This window comes from Lacerta agilis, chromosome 14 (genome assembly GCF_009819535.1).
Source record: "Lacerta agilis isolate rLacAgi1 chromosome 14, rLacAgi1.pri, whole genome shotgun sequence".
In the NCBI taxonomy this organism is placed as follows: domain Eukaryota; kingdom Metazoa; phylum Chordata; class Lepidosauria; order Squamata; family Lacertidae; genus Lacerta; species Lacerta agilis.
The window spans coordinates 22787401-22802485 of NC_046325.1; the positions used below are offsets into that span (position 1 = coordinate 22787401).

At 38.4% G+C, this 15085-nt stretch overlaps 3 protein-coding genes across 3 annotated transcripts; all 3 read right to left on the reverse strand.

The window, feature by feature from the left end:
- Positions 1 to 1476: 1476 nt before the first annotated feature.
- On the reverse strand, positions 1477 to 2424 carry LOC117057734 (olfactory receptor 14A16-like). The gene has a single exon (XM_033168575.1). It carries the CDS (start codon positions 2410 to 2412, stop codon positions 1477 to 1479), a length of 936 nt encoding a protein of 311 aa, XP_033024466.1. The 5' UTR covers positions 2413 to 2424.
- Positions 2425 to 5628: 3204 nt separating this feature from the next.
- Positions 5629 to 6573, reverse strand: LOC117057735 (olfactory receptor 14A16-like). Its single transcript, XM_033168576.1, has one exon. The coding sequence runs from the start codon at positions 6562 to 6564 to the stop codon at positions 5629 to 5631; it is 936 nt and encodes a 311-aa protein (XP_033024467.1). The 5' UTR covers positions 6565 to 6573.
- A 7493-nt stretch (positions 6574 to 14066) lies between these two features.
- On the reverse strand, positions 14067 to 15002 carry LOC117057736 (olfactory receptor 14A16-like). The gene has a single exon (XM_033168577.1). The coding sequence runs from the start codon at positions 15000 to 15002 to the stop codon at positions 14067 to 14069; it is 936 nt and encodes a 311-aa protein (XP_033024468.1).
- Between the last annotated feature and the right edge of the window lie 83 nt (positions 15003 to 15085).

The window sequence follows — 15085 nt, forward strand, 5'->3', positions numbered from 1 at the left end:
TTATACGCCGCGATATACGGTAGTTTGCCTGTCCTGCCCTCTAACACCCCCACCACAAAGAAACCCAACTGAGTAATTTGGGAGATGGAATGGGCGAAACTGTCGATTTCATTTTCTCTCAGTTTCAAACTTTTGCAATTTTAAGTTCAGTTCTCCATATTTCCATGTCAGTTTGAGAGCGCGTGTGTGCGCACGCACACACACACACACACACACACATTTGTGAAGTCAGATTCCCAGTGCAAATTTCTAATACATATGTTGCATGGAATTTTGTGTAATATACATACAGTATTCTGCTAAATCCCAATTCCCCAATGTAATTGATTTCTGCATCCTAGTTTGACTAATATATGCAGTGCTTTTTTGGGGGGGTATGCAGGGGTTTGCATACCCCTAAATATTTTGTGAATCTAATTTGGCATACATTGAGGGGCAGTATTTTAATATGAGTAGGAAAGTGAGAGTACTCCTAAACTTTTTTTCTTTTAAGAAAAAAAGCATTGATTATATGCATTTTATGCATATTTTAACAAAATGTAAGCTGTGAAACAGGACATAGGCCAGAATTAAGGGACATCACACAAAAGTGGGCACTAGAAACTTGTGTAATAACCTGTGATGAGTGTGATACACAGCTTAAGCAAACAGGATTGGAGACCTTTAACCTTCTTCAGAGAAAAACCAAATCCAGAGAAGATGTAGCCATAGGAAGCAAAGATGAACCCTCCACAAATGAACCTACACAGAAATCCTGCACCAAGAATCCAAGGTAAAAACCCATCACAATTTGCACCTAAACCTCAAGCCAACATAAAACAACCAAAGAGAACTTGTGTGTGTGTTTGTGTGTTATATGGACTTAAAACAAAAATTAATACTACTAATAATCAACACATTGAGTATTCTGATTCTCATTGAACTGAACTGAAATAACTCTTAAAAAAGAAATGCCAATAAAATTCATCATGCACCCCTCCTACATGCATGACCTAGTCAGTATTGTGCCAGAATAACACAGCTATGAAACAATGAAGGAGAAGGGGCCACATTTATGCGAGAAACTGAGAACAGAGCATCAAATGCAAATGTGGTTCAGAGACCTCATCAATTATGCAAAGACTTATTCTACCCTTCCTCCCATCTAACACCTCCACTCAAAATGAAACCCAATTTAGCAGGTTGGGAGCAGCAAGGGTGTGTCAATTTCATTTTCTTTCACTTTCTCAGCATTAGATCCAGTTCCTCACATTTACATATTGGCATACTTTTTTTAAAAAAAAAAGTCCTAATGAAAACTTATCAGTTGTTTTGTGTGGAACTTTCCTAATATGCACATTTTATATGCAAATTTGCCCAATACCCATCTATTTGCAAAGCACTGTTATGTAATATAATGCATTATTATACAATTTTCACCGACATTTGCATTATTATGCAATGCACAGGAATTGTGATGAGACACAATGCAAGCACTCATACTAGGAGATTTCTAATTCTTTTTGGTATTTTCAGCACGGCCTCTTGGATGTCTTTATTCCTAAAGCTATAAATAACAGGATTCAGTAATGGTGGCAAAACAGTATACAATACAGCAGAGAGCAAATCCATTGTTGTAGAAGAAAGCGCTTTAGGACTCATATATGAAAACAAATCTGTGCTAATAAATAAAGAAAAGACAGTCAGGTGGGGGATGCAGGTAGAGAAAGCTTTATATCTACCTTGAACAGAAGGGATTCTCAGCACAGCAGAGAAGATGTAGCCATAGGAAACAAAGATGAACCCTCCACAAAATGAAGCTACTGTAATCCCTATGGCAAGAATCAAAATTTGGTTAACCTTTGTGTCTGTACAAGAAATCTTTAGCAACTGAGGGATATCACAGAAATACTGCCCAATAATATTGGACGAACAGAAATGTAGCCTGAAAGTGATAGCAGTATGTAATGATGAATGAATTATGTTGCTGATCCAGGAAGCAGCTGCCATTTGGATGCAGGCATCCCAGTTCATGATTAGCTCATACTGCAGAGGATGGCAGATTGCAACATAGCGATCATAAGCCATGATAGTGAGCAAGGCAAGCTCAGAACCTCCAAAAGTGAAAACTAAGAAAACCTGTGCGACACAGCCAGCAAAAGATATCTTTTGGTCATTCCACAAAGAAGCAGCTATGGATTTGGGGATTGTGGCTGATATGTAGCAAATGTCTGATAATGATAGGTTGACCAGAAAGAAGTACATAGGAGTGTGCAGTTTGTGATTCAGGGCAACAGCAACGATTATGAGGAAATTCCCCACTAAGGCTATTAAATAAATGGAGAGAAATATCACAAAGTAAGAAAATTGTTCTTCTCGGTCACTGGAAAATCCCATCAGAAGAAATTCTGTCACTGTAGACTGGTTGGGCATCTTAATTCTTTGAAATATTTATTTTAAAAAGTTCTCGAAGAGTATTTCTGTTATTGTGTTTTAGCAACACCAGCAGAGGGGTTTGTGGTACCTAAAATTAGAACAGAGTTAATGAGAGTCTGTTGGTTGAGGGAATATGCAGGCAATTGTATGTGGGGTTTCCCCCCTATGTCAGGATGATGTAATGTGTGATGCCAGCAGTAAACATTCAACTGACACCATTGATTCTCCCCAGTACTCATACACTTTTTGAGTTGTAAGGGAACATTGAGAGCCTCTCAGGAAAGACCCATCTTGGTTACATGTTGAATCAATAATGAGAAAGTAGAATCAACTCCTAACTGTAGCTTATAAGAGCCACCAATGAAAGATCATGTTGCTTTGATGAGAGCTCAGGGTTTAAACCCAATCTCCAGAATTTTGAAACACCACATTATTAACTTCTCTTACCTATGAATGTAATCTATTTTTTATCTTATAATAATCATGTCTGCATTAATCTTACTGCTGTATTAAACATTTTGAGGTCTTTTCAGAACAAAATAGGACACCTTTCAAGCCCTAATCTCCACTGATGATGAACTAATGGGATGCTACTCACCTCATCATTCTCTGGAAGAAGGAAATGCCTAGATGCTGGAGTGTGGTCTTTAGTAGAAGATATAGATTTTATGACAAGGAGGAATAAATTGCGCCTCCCTGCTGTCTGTAGTGTTTCAGACAGTCGGTCCATGGAGAATATCATTAAATTTCTGTAGTATTTCAGAGAATCATTCCTTGGAGAACCTCGCCATAATGATTTGCAGGTCCTGATTTACATAACAAGGAGTGCAATTTTCTTTATAATAATAAAGTATTGTATATACCTGTATTGTGGCGGTTAGAGTGTTGTATTTGAGTAACATACGTATCAATGCAACAAATCTTTTTTAACGGAGGAAGGTCACAAAAATATTGTCCTATGACTTTGATGCCACAAAAATTTAGCATGAAACTAAAAGTGGATTTCATATCCAGGAGGCAATTACCATTGGAATGCAGACACTCAGATTAATTTTCCACCTTGAAGGGCATCCATAGCTTCTTCAGTACTACCTAAAATATGTCATATTTTGTATATTTACACCATGGAATGTTAATTATCAAACAAGCCAGCTGACAAGGAGGAATATTCAATCATGCTAAGAACACAAGGGTGAGAATTAGCAGCACTGTTTGATACTGAGGGATAGTAATCCTATTACTAAAACAATGCTGCAAAAAGTGGCAGGCATGCTCTAGATTGATTCAGTGATGTGCCATCATGGGGAAAGTCCATGAAGAAAAGGATGATAAGTGTGTTGGTATTGTAATGTATCATTCTCACATTGCATAATGTTGCAGGTTGCCTTTAATTACCGTATTTTCTGCTCCATAAGACGCACCTTTTTCCTCCTAAAAAGTAAGGGGAAATACCTGTGTGTCTTATGGAGCGAATGGTGGTCCCTGGAGCTAAATTGCCCAGGGGCCAAAAGCAGATTGTGCTTTTTATTTTACAAAGAGAAAAGGGGGTGTTGAAAGGACCCCGCTCAGCAGCTGATCAGCAAGAGATCAGGAGAGAGATAAGAGTCCGGTTCCCTTTCAGCCCCGCCCTCCTTTGTTGAATGTGCTGCAGAGGGAGGTTGTTGTTTCCCCAGGACATGCGACTGGCTGATTAGATTATCTGTCTGGAAACAGTAGAAACTGCTCCCTTTCCTTAAGATTTTTCAGAAATGTGAGTTGAACCCCATAAAAATGGGCCTTTTCCTCTTTGCTTTTCCCCCTTTGCAAAAGGAGCTTTGCTTTTCCCCCTTTGCAAAAAAAGCTGCAAAACTTTTAGCTGATCCTCAAAAAAACCCAGGGCTTTTCCCTTTGCAAAAAAGCTGCAAAACCTTTCGCTGATCCTCAAAAAACTGGGCTTTTAGAGGAGGAAAACCAGAAAAATATTTTTTCCTTGTTTCCTCCTCTAAAAATGAGGTGCGCCCTATGGTCCAGTGCATCCTATGGAGCGAAAAATACGGTTAATTGATGTATGAGTATGGGAACTATTTAAATGTCTCCTCCCTCTCTCTGCTGTGCTCTGCTCTGCTGAAGAAGATGGATGTGAGAGTCGTCTTGTTTTGTTATTTGCTTTACAAATAAAACCTTTGATGTTACTATTCCAACCACAGTTGCTTCTGCTGCATTCTGCTGTAAAGGACTGAGTTCTCTATCTGCGAATGGGTGTTTAATGATCACAAAGTGAGCCTCAACATAGCCTGCCCAGTTCTGTCCCAATTGCTACAACAGAAAAACATGATTTCTCATAATAAATTTTACATTTAATCTTCATAGGGGAGCAGGGGATGAGGCCAGCTATGAGCCTGTGGGTGGTGAAAATACAATTGATACTATCATTTCTGGTCTCTTAATAAGTCAAAGTCCTTTCAGTTGGACGCAGTTGGATGTGAAAGAAGAACTGATAGGGAATGCAAAACTGAATTGTATTCTATTGTCTAGTATTGTGGGGGTGTTGCATTTTCATTAGGATTTTTAATGTTTGTATCACATCTATTTCAATTCATTCCACCAACACGCTGTTGCGTTTTTAATTTTATTTACCCTAAGCCATGTTCAAGAATCCATTCCACACACCCCCACATGCATATATAGTGGATGGAGAATCACAGATCCTTCTGTTCCTTCCGCTCCCACTTTGGCATTCCCAATGTGCTTTAAGATTCAACCCCCTCCATACGAAATCTGGATATTGAAGCTTTGTAAGGGGAACAGTTTTTACCTAACAAATATTTATTATTTGTATTGTTAATATACAGCACCCACTGTTGTACATCCACTACATTTAACAAGAAGGAAGACTAGCATATCTCAAAGCAAATATCGGGCCTAAGAGAGTCAGATTTCTCAGTAACAGCACAAAAAAATCAAATGTCTACATTTCTTCTAAGATACAATCAAGATAGTTCTCTGCAACACTGTAGCAGCAGCAATAATGTGCAATAACTGAAGACATAACTAGATCGACACATTCTCTGCCAATAAATCTATGAAAATGGCAAGGAACCTGGTAATATGCTAAATAGTTAATATTATGAAATCCTCTATTTCAATGGTGAAGAAATAGAGTTAATTTCCTAAGTTCAACCTCAGGTATACATTTAGTTTTTCCCTGTTCTCCAAAAATCTGGAAATGTTGAATCATGCAATGAGATGTTTCAGTTTCCTGGGTATTTTCCAGACTGCCAATTGGATGTCCTTGTTCCTGAGGCTATAAATAATGGGATTAAGAACTGGTGGCACAACTGTATATAATACAGCAGCAACCAAGTTCACAGTGGGAGAAGAAAGTGCTTTTGGTCTCATGTATGAAAACGCAGTTGTGGTAATGAATAAGGAAAATACAGTCAGGTGAGGAGTGCAGGTAGAGAAAGCTTTATATCTGCCTCGGACTGATGGGATTCTCAGCACAGCAGAGAAGATGTAGCCATAGGTAGCAAAGATAAATGCAAAACAAAAAGAGCCAATAAATAACCCAAGGACCAAAATCAGAACTTGATTCACTTTTGTATCACTGCAAGAAATATTTTGCAATTGAGGAATGTCACAAAAATATTGTCCAATTATATTGGTCCCACAGAAATTTAGCATGAAAGTGAAACTGGTTTCCATTGCTGCATGGATCAGGTTGCTTATCCAGGAAGCAGCTATCATTTGCATGCAGACATTCCAATTCATGATTAAGGTATATTGTAGAGGATGACAGATTGCTACAAAACGGTCATAAGCCATAACAGTGAGCAAAGCAAGCTCCCCACCAACAAATGTGACCACTAAGAAGACCTGTGTCACACATCCGGCAAAAGAAATCATGTTGTTGCTTGTCAATGAAATGGCGATGGATTTTGGTACAGTAGTGGAGATGGAGCACACATCAAACAATGACAAGTTGATCAAAAAGAAGTACATTGGGCTGTGAAGGTGGTGGTCTAGGGCCACAGCTGTGAAGATGAGAGAATTCCCCACTAAGGCTGTTAAGTAAATGAAGAGAAACATTACAGAATGCAAAATCTGGGCATCATGATCATTGGAAAATGTCATCAGAAGGAACACTGTTGGAGTAGATTGGTTAGCCATTCCACTTATTTGAATCCTTCTGCAGAAAGAAGTAAAATCATGGTGAGTTAGTGGAATTTACAAATTTTGTGACAATATTATTTTATTACAGTACTACATGGAATTTTTCTATGTAAAACTCATACAATGTGCTCGTAATTTATTATTTTTAGGATATCCCCCCCCCACTGCAATGTTCTCTGAATCCTGGGCAACCTCCAACAGGAACTGCACTACTGCCTGTCCTTTGCAACATTTTGAATTTGGAAATGCAAGTATTCCTGACACTACAAAATGCTGTCTAGAAGGTGCTATATTTAGGTCTGGGTTTGCTTACCCTTCTTTTGGCTGAGAACCAATCCGACACAGCTATTGTTGCATTTTATTAAATTAAAAATGCTAATTAGTATATGAACCTATGGGCTTAGTGAGCATGGAACAAGGCTTATTGAATTAGAGAGTGTAAAGAATGTCACACTTTAGAAAATAAATTTGAAATGTGATTTAGTTTTTAATATAATTTATATGCTGTCTTACCTCCAAGGAGCTCAAGGTGGTACAAGACCTTCTCCTGCTAATTTTTATGCAAACAAGAATCCTGTGAGATAGGGAGGGCTGAGAGAAATTGACTGGCTGAAAGTTGCCCAGTTAGATTTACAGCTGAGTGGGTGTTTTGAACCTGGGATTTCCTTGTTGTTATCTGGCCTTTTGATCACTGGTCAGCACATTGATCTCACTAGCTTTTGCAGGCTTTAAAAACTCCAGAATCTGTTTAAGCGGAAGAAATAATGGCATCAAATTACTACATATGTTCCACTTGGGAAGCTACACCTCTACACTAAACTGTCTTGAAAACTGTTATTTGTCTTGAACTTAAGCTTTCCAATCTGGTTGTCTCAATTATTGAATAGGACCATATTTGCTTCATGCCAATAGTATATAATGCCATTAGATTGTGGACATGTAAACAGAAAATCACTGCATGTATCTCCCCCCCAAAAAACCAACAACATAGACCTAAAAATGCATCTGAATTGGGAACTGGGGATATAAAGCATATTCTCTCTGACACTTTCTTTTTACTTTTTGTTTCCAAATAATTGCATAAGGTAACACAGGGGTTGGCAAGGCTTACCGGGCATGTGCCATATCATTCCTGCGGAGATCCTCCATGGGCGGCGCCGAAAATCGCATCTGCGCATCTGCGCATCTGCGCATGTCTGCGGTGCCAAAAATCACTTCTGTGCATGCCCAGATGCAGGAAATTGTGCTTGCCCAGAAGCGATTTTCAGCATCTGGGCATGTGCAGAACCAATTTCCGGAGCCACAGAAGAGATTCCCTGTGCTACGCCATGCCGTCTTAGCGCAGTGTGCAGGGACTCACTGAGTGTGTGGGCTCGGTTTGGGGGTGGCTCATGGGCTAGTTGAATGGCCTCCGTGGGCCACAGGTTGGAGACCCCTGATGTAACACATGGAAATGCAACCAGTCTTCAAGTGCCTTGTCATAGCAGTTTGTGAAATCTTTGCTATTTGGGGAGATTCCATCAGAAATGGGTAATAAAAAGCCCTCCCATTCTCCCTCTCTCTGTCTGTCTCCAAAGTACTTTTGATTTTGAAAAAAGAACAACAGTGTAGTACTGTTTGTATAATACATTTCATAAGGGAAATGAAGAATCAATCTGCTGCAGTCATATTCAAGGTCTAAAGACTGCCAGAATTATGAAACAACACAAAATTCAACCACCTCCAGAAATATTTGAAAGAAAGGAACATAGTTTTGTTTATATATTTATAGAAACACACCATATGGAAACACATAAGAATGGCTATATTTCTCAATATGGAAACAGAACAAGTGTTAACATCTCCTTATTTTTATTTTTATTTTTAAGGAAAGAGCCAAGACCTGAAATGATGGACTTGTTTTAATCTCTAACAATTTAGTGACTGCTTTACCACACATTATTATTATTTATTCATCTAAGAAACAAAATACAAGAAAAGAAGTAAGTCCCCTGGATGAATAGATTCCTCAATTGCTTTTTGTAATTTTGCAATCTATTTATAACTGAAAGCCTGAACACTCTAGGAGCCTTGCTGTTTCCTGTGGATGAACAAAGAAGATTCTACTCACCTGTTTCAGAAGACCAGAGTGCTGAACTGCATGACTGTGATTTTTATTGAAAGGTGCATGTGCTGCAAGAAGGAGTAGGAGATTGAGTCATACCTGTTGTCTCTGTTATTTTGGTTACGTCTCTCCTTGGAGAACATCTCATAAGTCCCTTGGTGCTATGCAAAGCAAACGTCCTATTCCACATCAGTTCTATTCCTTCTAAATCAGGAACATGGAAAACTTTTCTAGACCAAATCACTCCATTACTCCATCCAGCAAAGTATTTTTAACACTGACTTGCAATGGTTCTCCAGGGTTTTAAGGACGCATTGTTCCCATCCCTCCCCTGAAATGTCAAGGATTCAACCTAAGGCCTTTTGGATGCAAAGCACACTATCAGTATTACCAAAAAAACCTCTGGAAATAATGTTGGAAGCAGAAAAGTTTCAGAGGGGTGTTGCTGAAAACAGTAACAGGAACTAGGCATAAAAGTTCATCATTCATACTTGCACATTGACAGAGTGGGAGATTACTCTCAACCCAGTCAGCTGACAGGGAGAAATAATGAAACTTACTCAGCTGGTTGAAGAGCATAAGTCATCAGCACTATTTACTATGGAGGGCTACCACTCCTATTACAGTGGTACCTCTAGTTGCAGACTCGATCCATTTTGGGGTGCCATCTGCACCCCGAAAAGTCTGCAACTAGAGCGCCATTTTTACGCATGCACATGGCACGATAGAACGCTTTTGCGCATGCGTGAAGTGCGCAGATCGCTTCTACACATGCACATGCGGCGAACCCAGAAGTAAACACTTCTGGGTTTGCTGCGTTCATAACCTGAAAAGGTGCAACATGAAGTGAACGCAACACAAGGTATGACTGTACTGGGATTCTGTAATGATACTGAAAAAGTACCCATCATGCTTGTCCATTGCCTTGGTGAGGAATGGATGCAATTCTGTCACCAGGGAATAGCCCAGAAAGCAAAGCACACAGAGGAAGATGGATGGGCTGGGAGGAGGAGGAGGATGAATATCCTTCATCCTAGCGAGCTCACTTCTGCCCCAGTTCCTCCTCAATGTATGTGAAAGGAGAGACCATCAGTGAAAAGTGGGATTTGCCATCACACTCTTAAAAAAGACTCAAGGTAAAGCAGTTATAGGCAAATGGTTTATATAATTTGAGAACTTTAATAAGCTAATGGTTATATTATTTATTTATTTATTTATTTATTTATTTATACAACTCAAATGTGCAAAATATATGAAGGGAGAAAGAGGATGTCACATTCTCAATGGTCAAGAAAAATCTAAAACACACAAATATCACGAAAATATCAATATAATACATAAGAATACACCTTCAGTTCAGATATTTGTTTCTTCTCCTGAAAAAAGAAGTCCCTTGTAAAATCTTCTGGGAATTGCTCTGGGAATTGCTCTGGGGAAGTTTCTATTATGGTGTGTGAAACCATAAGTCATAGATTTTCCCTTTGAATTTAATTCATTTATGGTACAGGATGCCCAGTGAAGTACAGTGTCCAACTTGAGGAATTTATTTTTCCATTGGTTGTACAGTAAAGCTGCTGGAGCTGAAAGAAAAGCTGATATGGGATTAAAAACCAAATTGTCTTCTGCTGTGTAGTTTTTCATTTTGTTTTGCTAAATCAAAAATTCTGGATCATATCTATTATTCTGCATTTTCCAATAAACCTTGTTCGAGTGTTAATTGGGGGGGGGGAGGGTTGTAAACCAGGGGTGCATCTGTTGCATCTTATCCCACCTCAACAATACATCAATTGTTTAAAAATCAATCCCTCTCCCCTGGTAACCCTGGTAATTGTAGCTCTCCTAGGAGGTAAAGGTAAAGGGAACCCTGACCATTAGGTAAAGGTAAAGGTAAAGGTAAAGGGACCCCTGACCAGCACTTTGTTGCCCAGGTGGCCAACTGTGAATTAGGTCCAGGCGTGTCTGACTCTGGGGTTGCGGTGCTCATCTCGCATTACTGGCCGAGGGAGCCAGCGTACAACGTCCGGGTCATGTGGCCAGCATGACTAAGCTGCTTCTGATAACCACAGCAGCGCACGGAAACGCCGTTTACCTTCCCGCTGGAGCGGTACCTATTTATCTACTTGCACTTTGATGTGTTTTTGAACTGCTAGGTATTATGATATTATGCTAATCTCAGCATTAGACTAGCTACTGCATGAATCATTTTGTAATCTATTTGCATTTACTCAGTGATTTACATACTCAGTGATAAGTCAAGTCCATCCTCTTTTTCTGCCGATCTCCCCCCTTTTTTTAAATGAACAAAATGTCTGCATTTAAATTTCATCAATTTTGTACACTTTCTGTACACCCTGCTCCTGTAAAGTACACATTTTTTAAAATTAAAATGTTAGTTTTGTGAGCATTATTGCATTTGGAAACTTTATTGCAGAAGCCAGGGGAAGTACATAATCTGAGCAAGAGCTTCATTCTAATATCTATCTATCTATCTATCTATCTATCTATCTATCTATCTATCTATCATCTATCTATCTATCATGTATCTATCTATCTTTATTAGATGAATATTTAGTCCACACTATAATATATTCCCAGTAGAATTTACAGGAATTATAATTAAAAGTAGTGACTCTAAAACAAGAAGCAATTGAATTTTATAAGCGATTTCCTTGGAAATGAGCAATATATCTAGCCGTAGCTTTAAATTTGATATAATATAATTCTTTTGTTGTGTGTGGAAGCAATGAAGAACAGCAATCCTTCAATCTACACAACAATAAGAGACTATTGCTAAATTGGTCTATTCTGACATCTGAGGAAATCATTGACACTGGCTAACATTTAAATCTCCTTACATCATCTACAATACATATCACAAAACAAAGAAAAATGAACATAGAGCAGCTCAATGTTGTCCATACATGCCCGCAGTGGATCTCCACAGATTTAGAAAGAAGTATTTGTTCAACTTACCTGTACATTACAGAGACTGAACTTGGGACATTTTCCATGCAATGTATGTGCTTTACCAGAGCTGAACAAAGCTATTATTAACCATCGAGGCCACCTGAGCCCAGCGATAGTGTTGAATGAGGAAACAACCCAAATTACATTCCCCCATTTGTTTCCAGATAAATACCATCAACTAAGGTGATCAAGACAGTTTCAGTGCTATGACCAGACCTGAACCACACTCAGATGGATACAATTCAAGTAGATTAAAGCACTTTGTTGCCCAGGTGCCCAACTGTGTATGTACATATTAATAAATACAGTGGTACCTTGGTTTAAGAATGGATTAAGTTTGTAAACCAAGGTACCACTGGACAACTTACATACAACACCTTCAAACTCCTCCATTCCTGTCTCCAAGGTTAATCCAATAACAGTCAGTTCTGCTAGGAACTCAAAATGAACCAATCTTCAGGCTTAAATTTCATCCCAATTATCTAGCAATAAACCAAAATGAATTCAGCAGAGTTTACTTCAGAGCCAACATGGTTTTAATTGCAGAAAAAAGTGTTCAGATAAATTCTATTTCTATCAATTTATGAGACTATCACAAAGAAACCAACATATCCATTTGTGTGTATGTACATATAAATAAATACAACTTGCAAAGATACAAATAAATAAATAAATAAATAAATAGACTTAAATTAGAAGTCTTTCACGATGGACACAGCATTTTATTTTTTTAAAGAACTAAGATTGCATCACTCACAGGTGTATAAATAATTCATTTAATGTGATGGTAAAAGAGCATGTTTGTAAAACAGTGATGGAGGAAGGAGCACGTTTTATGTGAGAAGTTGAGGAAAGCGGACTGAATCTAATTGTTGTTCAGAAAGAAGGGCACTTGTGCAAAGATTTAGTTTACCTGTCCTTCCCTCTAACACCACAAAGAAACCCAACTGAGTAATTTGGGAGTTGGAATGGGCGAAACTGTCAATTTCATTTTCTCTCAGTTTCACATTTTTGCAATTGTAAGTTCAGTTCTCCATATTTCCATGTCGGTTTGAGAGAGAAAGAGCGCACATGCACACACAGACACACACATTTGTGAAGTCAGATTCCCAGTGCAAATTGCTAATACATATGTTGCATGGAATTTTGTGTAATATACATACAGTATTCTGCTAAATCCCAATTCCCCAATGTAATTGATTTCTGCATCCTAGTTTGACTAATATATGCAGTGCTTTTTTCAGGGGGTACGCAGGGTATGCTTACCCCTAAATATTTTGTGAATCTAATTTGGCATCATTGAGGGGCAGTATTTTAATATGAGTAGGAAAGTGAGAGTACTCCTAAACTTTTTTCTTTTAAGAAAAAAAGCATTGATTATATGTATTTTATGCATATTTTAACAAAATGTAAGCTGTGAAACAGGGCACAGGGCAAAATTAAGGGACATCACACAAAAGTGGGTACTAGAAACCTGTATAATAACCTGTGATGAGTGTGATATACAGCTTAAGCAAACAGGATTGGAGACCTTTAACCTTTTCAGTATTTACAACACTGCCTCTTGAATGTCCTTGTTTCTGAAGCTATAGATAATGGGATTCATTAATGGTGGCAAAACATTATACAATACAGCAGACAGCAAATCCAGAGAAGATGTAGCCATAGGAAGGAAAGATGAACCCTCCACAAATAAACCTACACAGCACCAAGAATCCTAGGTAAAAACCCATCACAATTTGCACCTAAACCTCAAGCCAACATAAAGCAACCAAAGAGAACTTGTGCATGTGTTTGTGTGTTATATGGACTCAAAACAACAATTAATACTACTAATAACCAAACACATTGAGTATTCTGAGTCTCATTGAACTGAAGTGAAATAACTCTTTAAAAAAAGAAATACCAATAAAATCCATCATGGACCCCTCCTACATGCATGACCTAGTCAGTATGGTGCTAGAATATCACATATTTGAAACAATGAAGGAGAAGGGGCCACACTTACGCGAGAAACTGAGAACAGAGTATCAAATGCAAATGTGGTTCAGAGACCTCATCAATTATGCAAAGACTTATTCTACCCTATCTCCCATCTAAAACCTCCCCTCAAAAAGAAACCCAATTTAGCAGGTTGGGAGCAGCAAGCATGTGTCAATTTAATTTTCTTTCACATTCTCAGCATTAGATCCAGTTCCTCATATTTACATATTGGCATACTTTTTTTAAAAAAAAAAGTCCTAATGAAAACTTATCAGTTGTTTTGTGTGCAACTTTCCTAATAGGCAAATTTTATACACAAATTTGCCCAATACCCATCTATTTGCAAAGCACTGTTATGCAATATAATGCATTTTTATGCAATTTTCACTGACATTTGCATTGTTATGCAATGCACAGGAATTGTGATGAGACACAGTGCAAGCACTCATGCTAGGAGACTTCTAATTCTTTTTGGTATTTTTAATACTGCCTCTTGGATGTCCTTGTTCCTAAAACTATAAATAATGGGATTCAGTAGCGGTGGCAAAACTGTATACAATACAGCAGAGAGCAAATCCATTGTTGTAGAAGAAAGTGCTTTAGGACTCATATATGAAAACACAGCTGTGCTAATAAATAAAGAAAAGACAGTCAGGTGGGGGATGCAGGTAGAGAAAGCTTTATATCTACCTTGAACAGAAGGGATTCTCAGCACAGCAGAGAAGATGTAGACATAGGAAACAAAGATGAACCCTCCACAAAATGAATCTACAGTAATCCCTATGGCAAAAATCAAAATTTGATTAACCTTTGTGTCTGTACAAGAAATCTTTAGCAACTGAGGGATATCACAGAAATACTGCCCAATAATACTAGACCCACAGAAATCTAGCCTGAAAGTGATAATGGTATGTAATGATGAATGAATTAGGTTGCTGATCCAGGAAGCAGCTGCCATTTGGATGCAGGCATCCCAGTTCATGATTAGCTCATACTGCAGAGAATGGCAGATTGCAACATAGCGATCATAAGCCATGATAGTGAGCAAGGCAAGCTCAGAACCTGCAAAGGTGAAAACTAAGAAAACCTGTGTGACACAGCCAGCAAAAGAAATCCTTTTGTCATCGGACAAAGAAGCAGCTATGGATTTGGGGATTGTGGTTGAGATGTAGCAAATGTCTGATAATGATAGGTTGACCAGAAAGAAGTACATAGGAGTGTGCAGTTTGTGGTTCAGAGCAACAGCAATGATGATGAGGAAATTCCCCGCTAAGGCTATTAAATAAATGGAAAGAAATATCACAAAGTAAAACAATTGTTCTTCTCGGTCACTGGAAAACCCCATCAGAAGAAATTCTGTCACTGTAGACTGGTTGGCCATCTTAATTCTTTGAAGTGTTTCATAAAACAAGTACCAGAAGAGTAGGTCTGTTCTTGTGTTTTAGCAACACCAGCAGAAGGGTT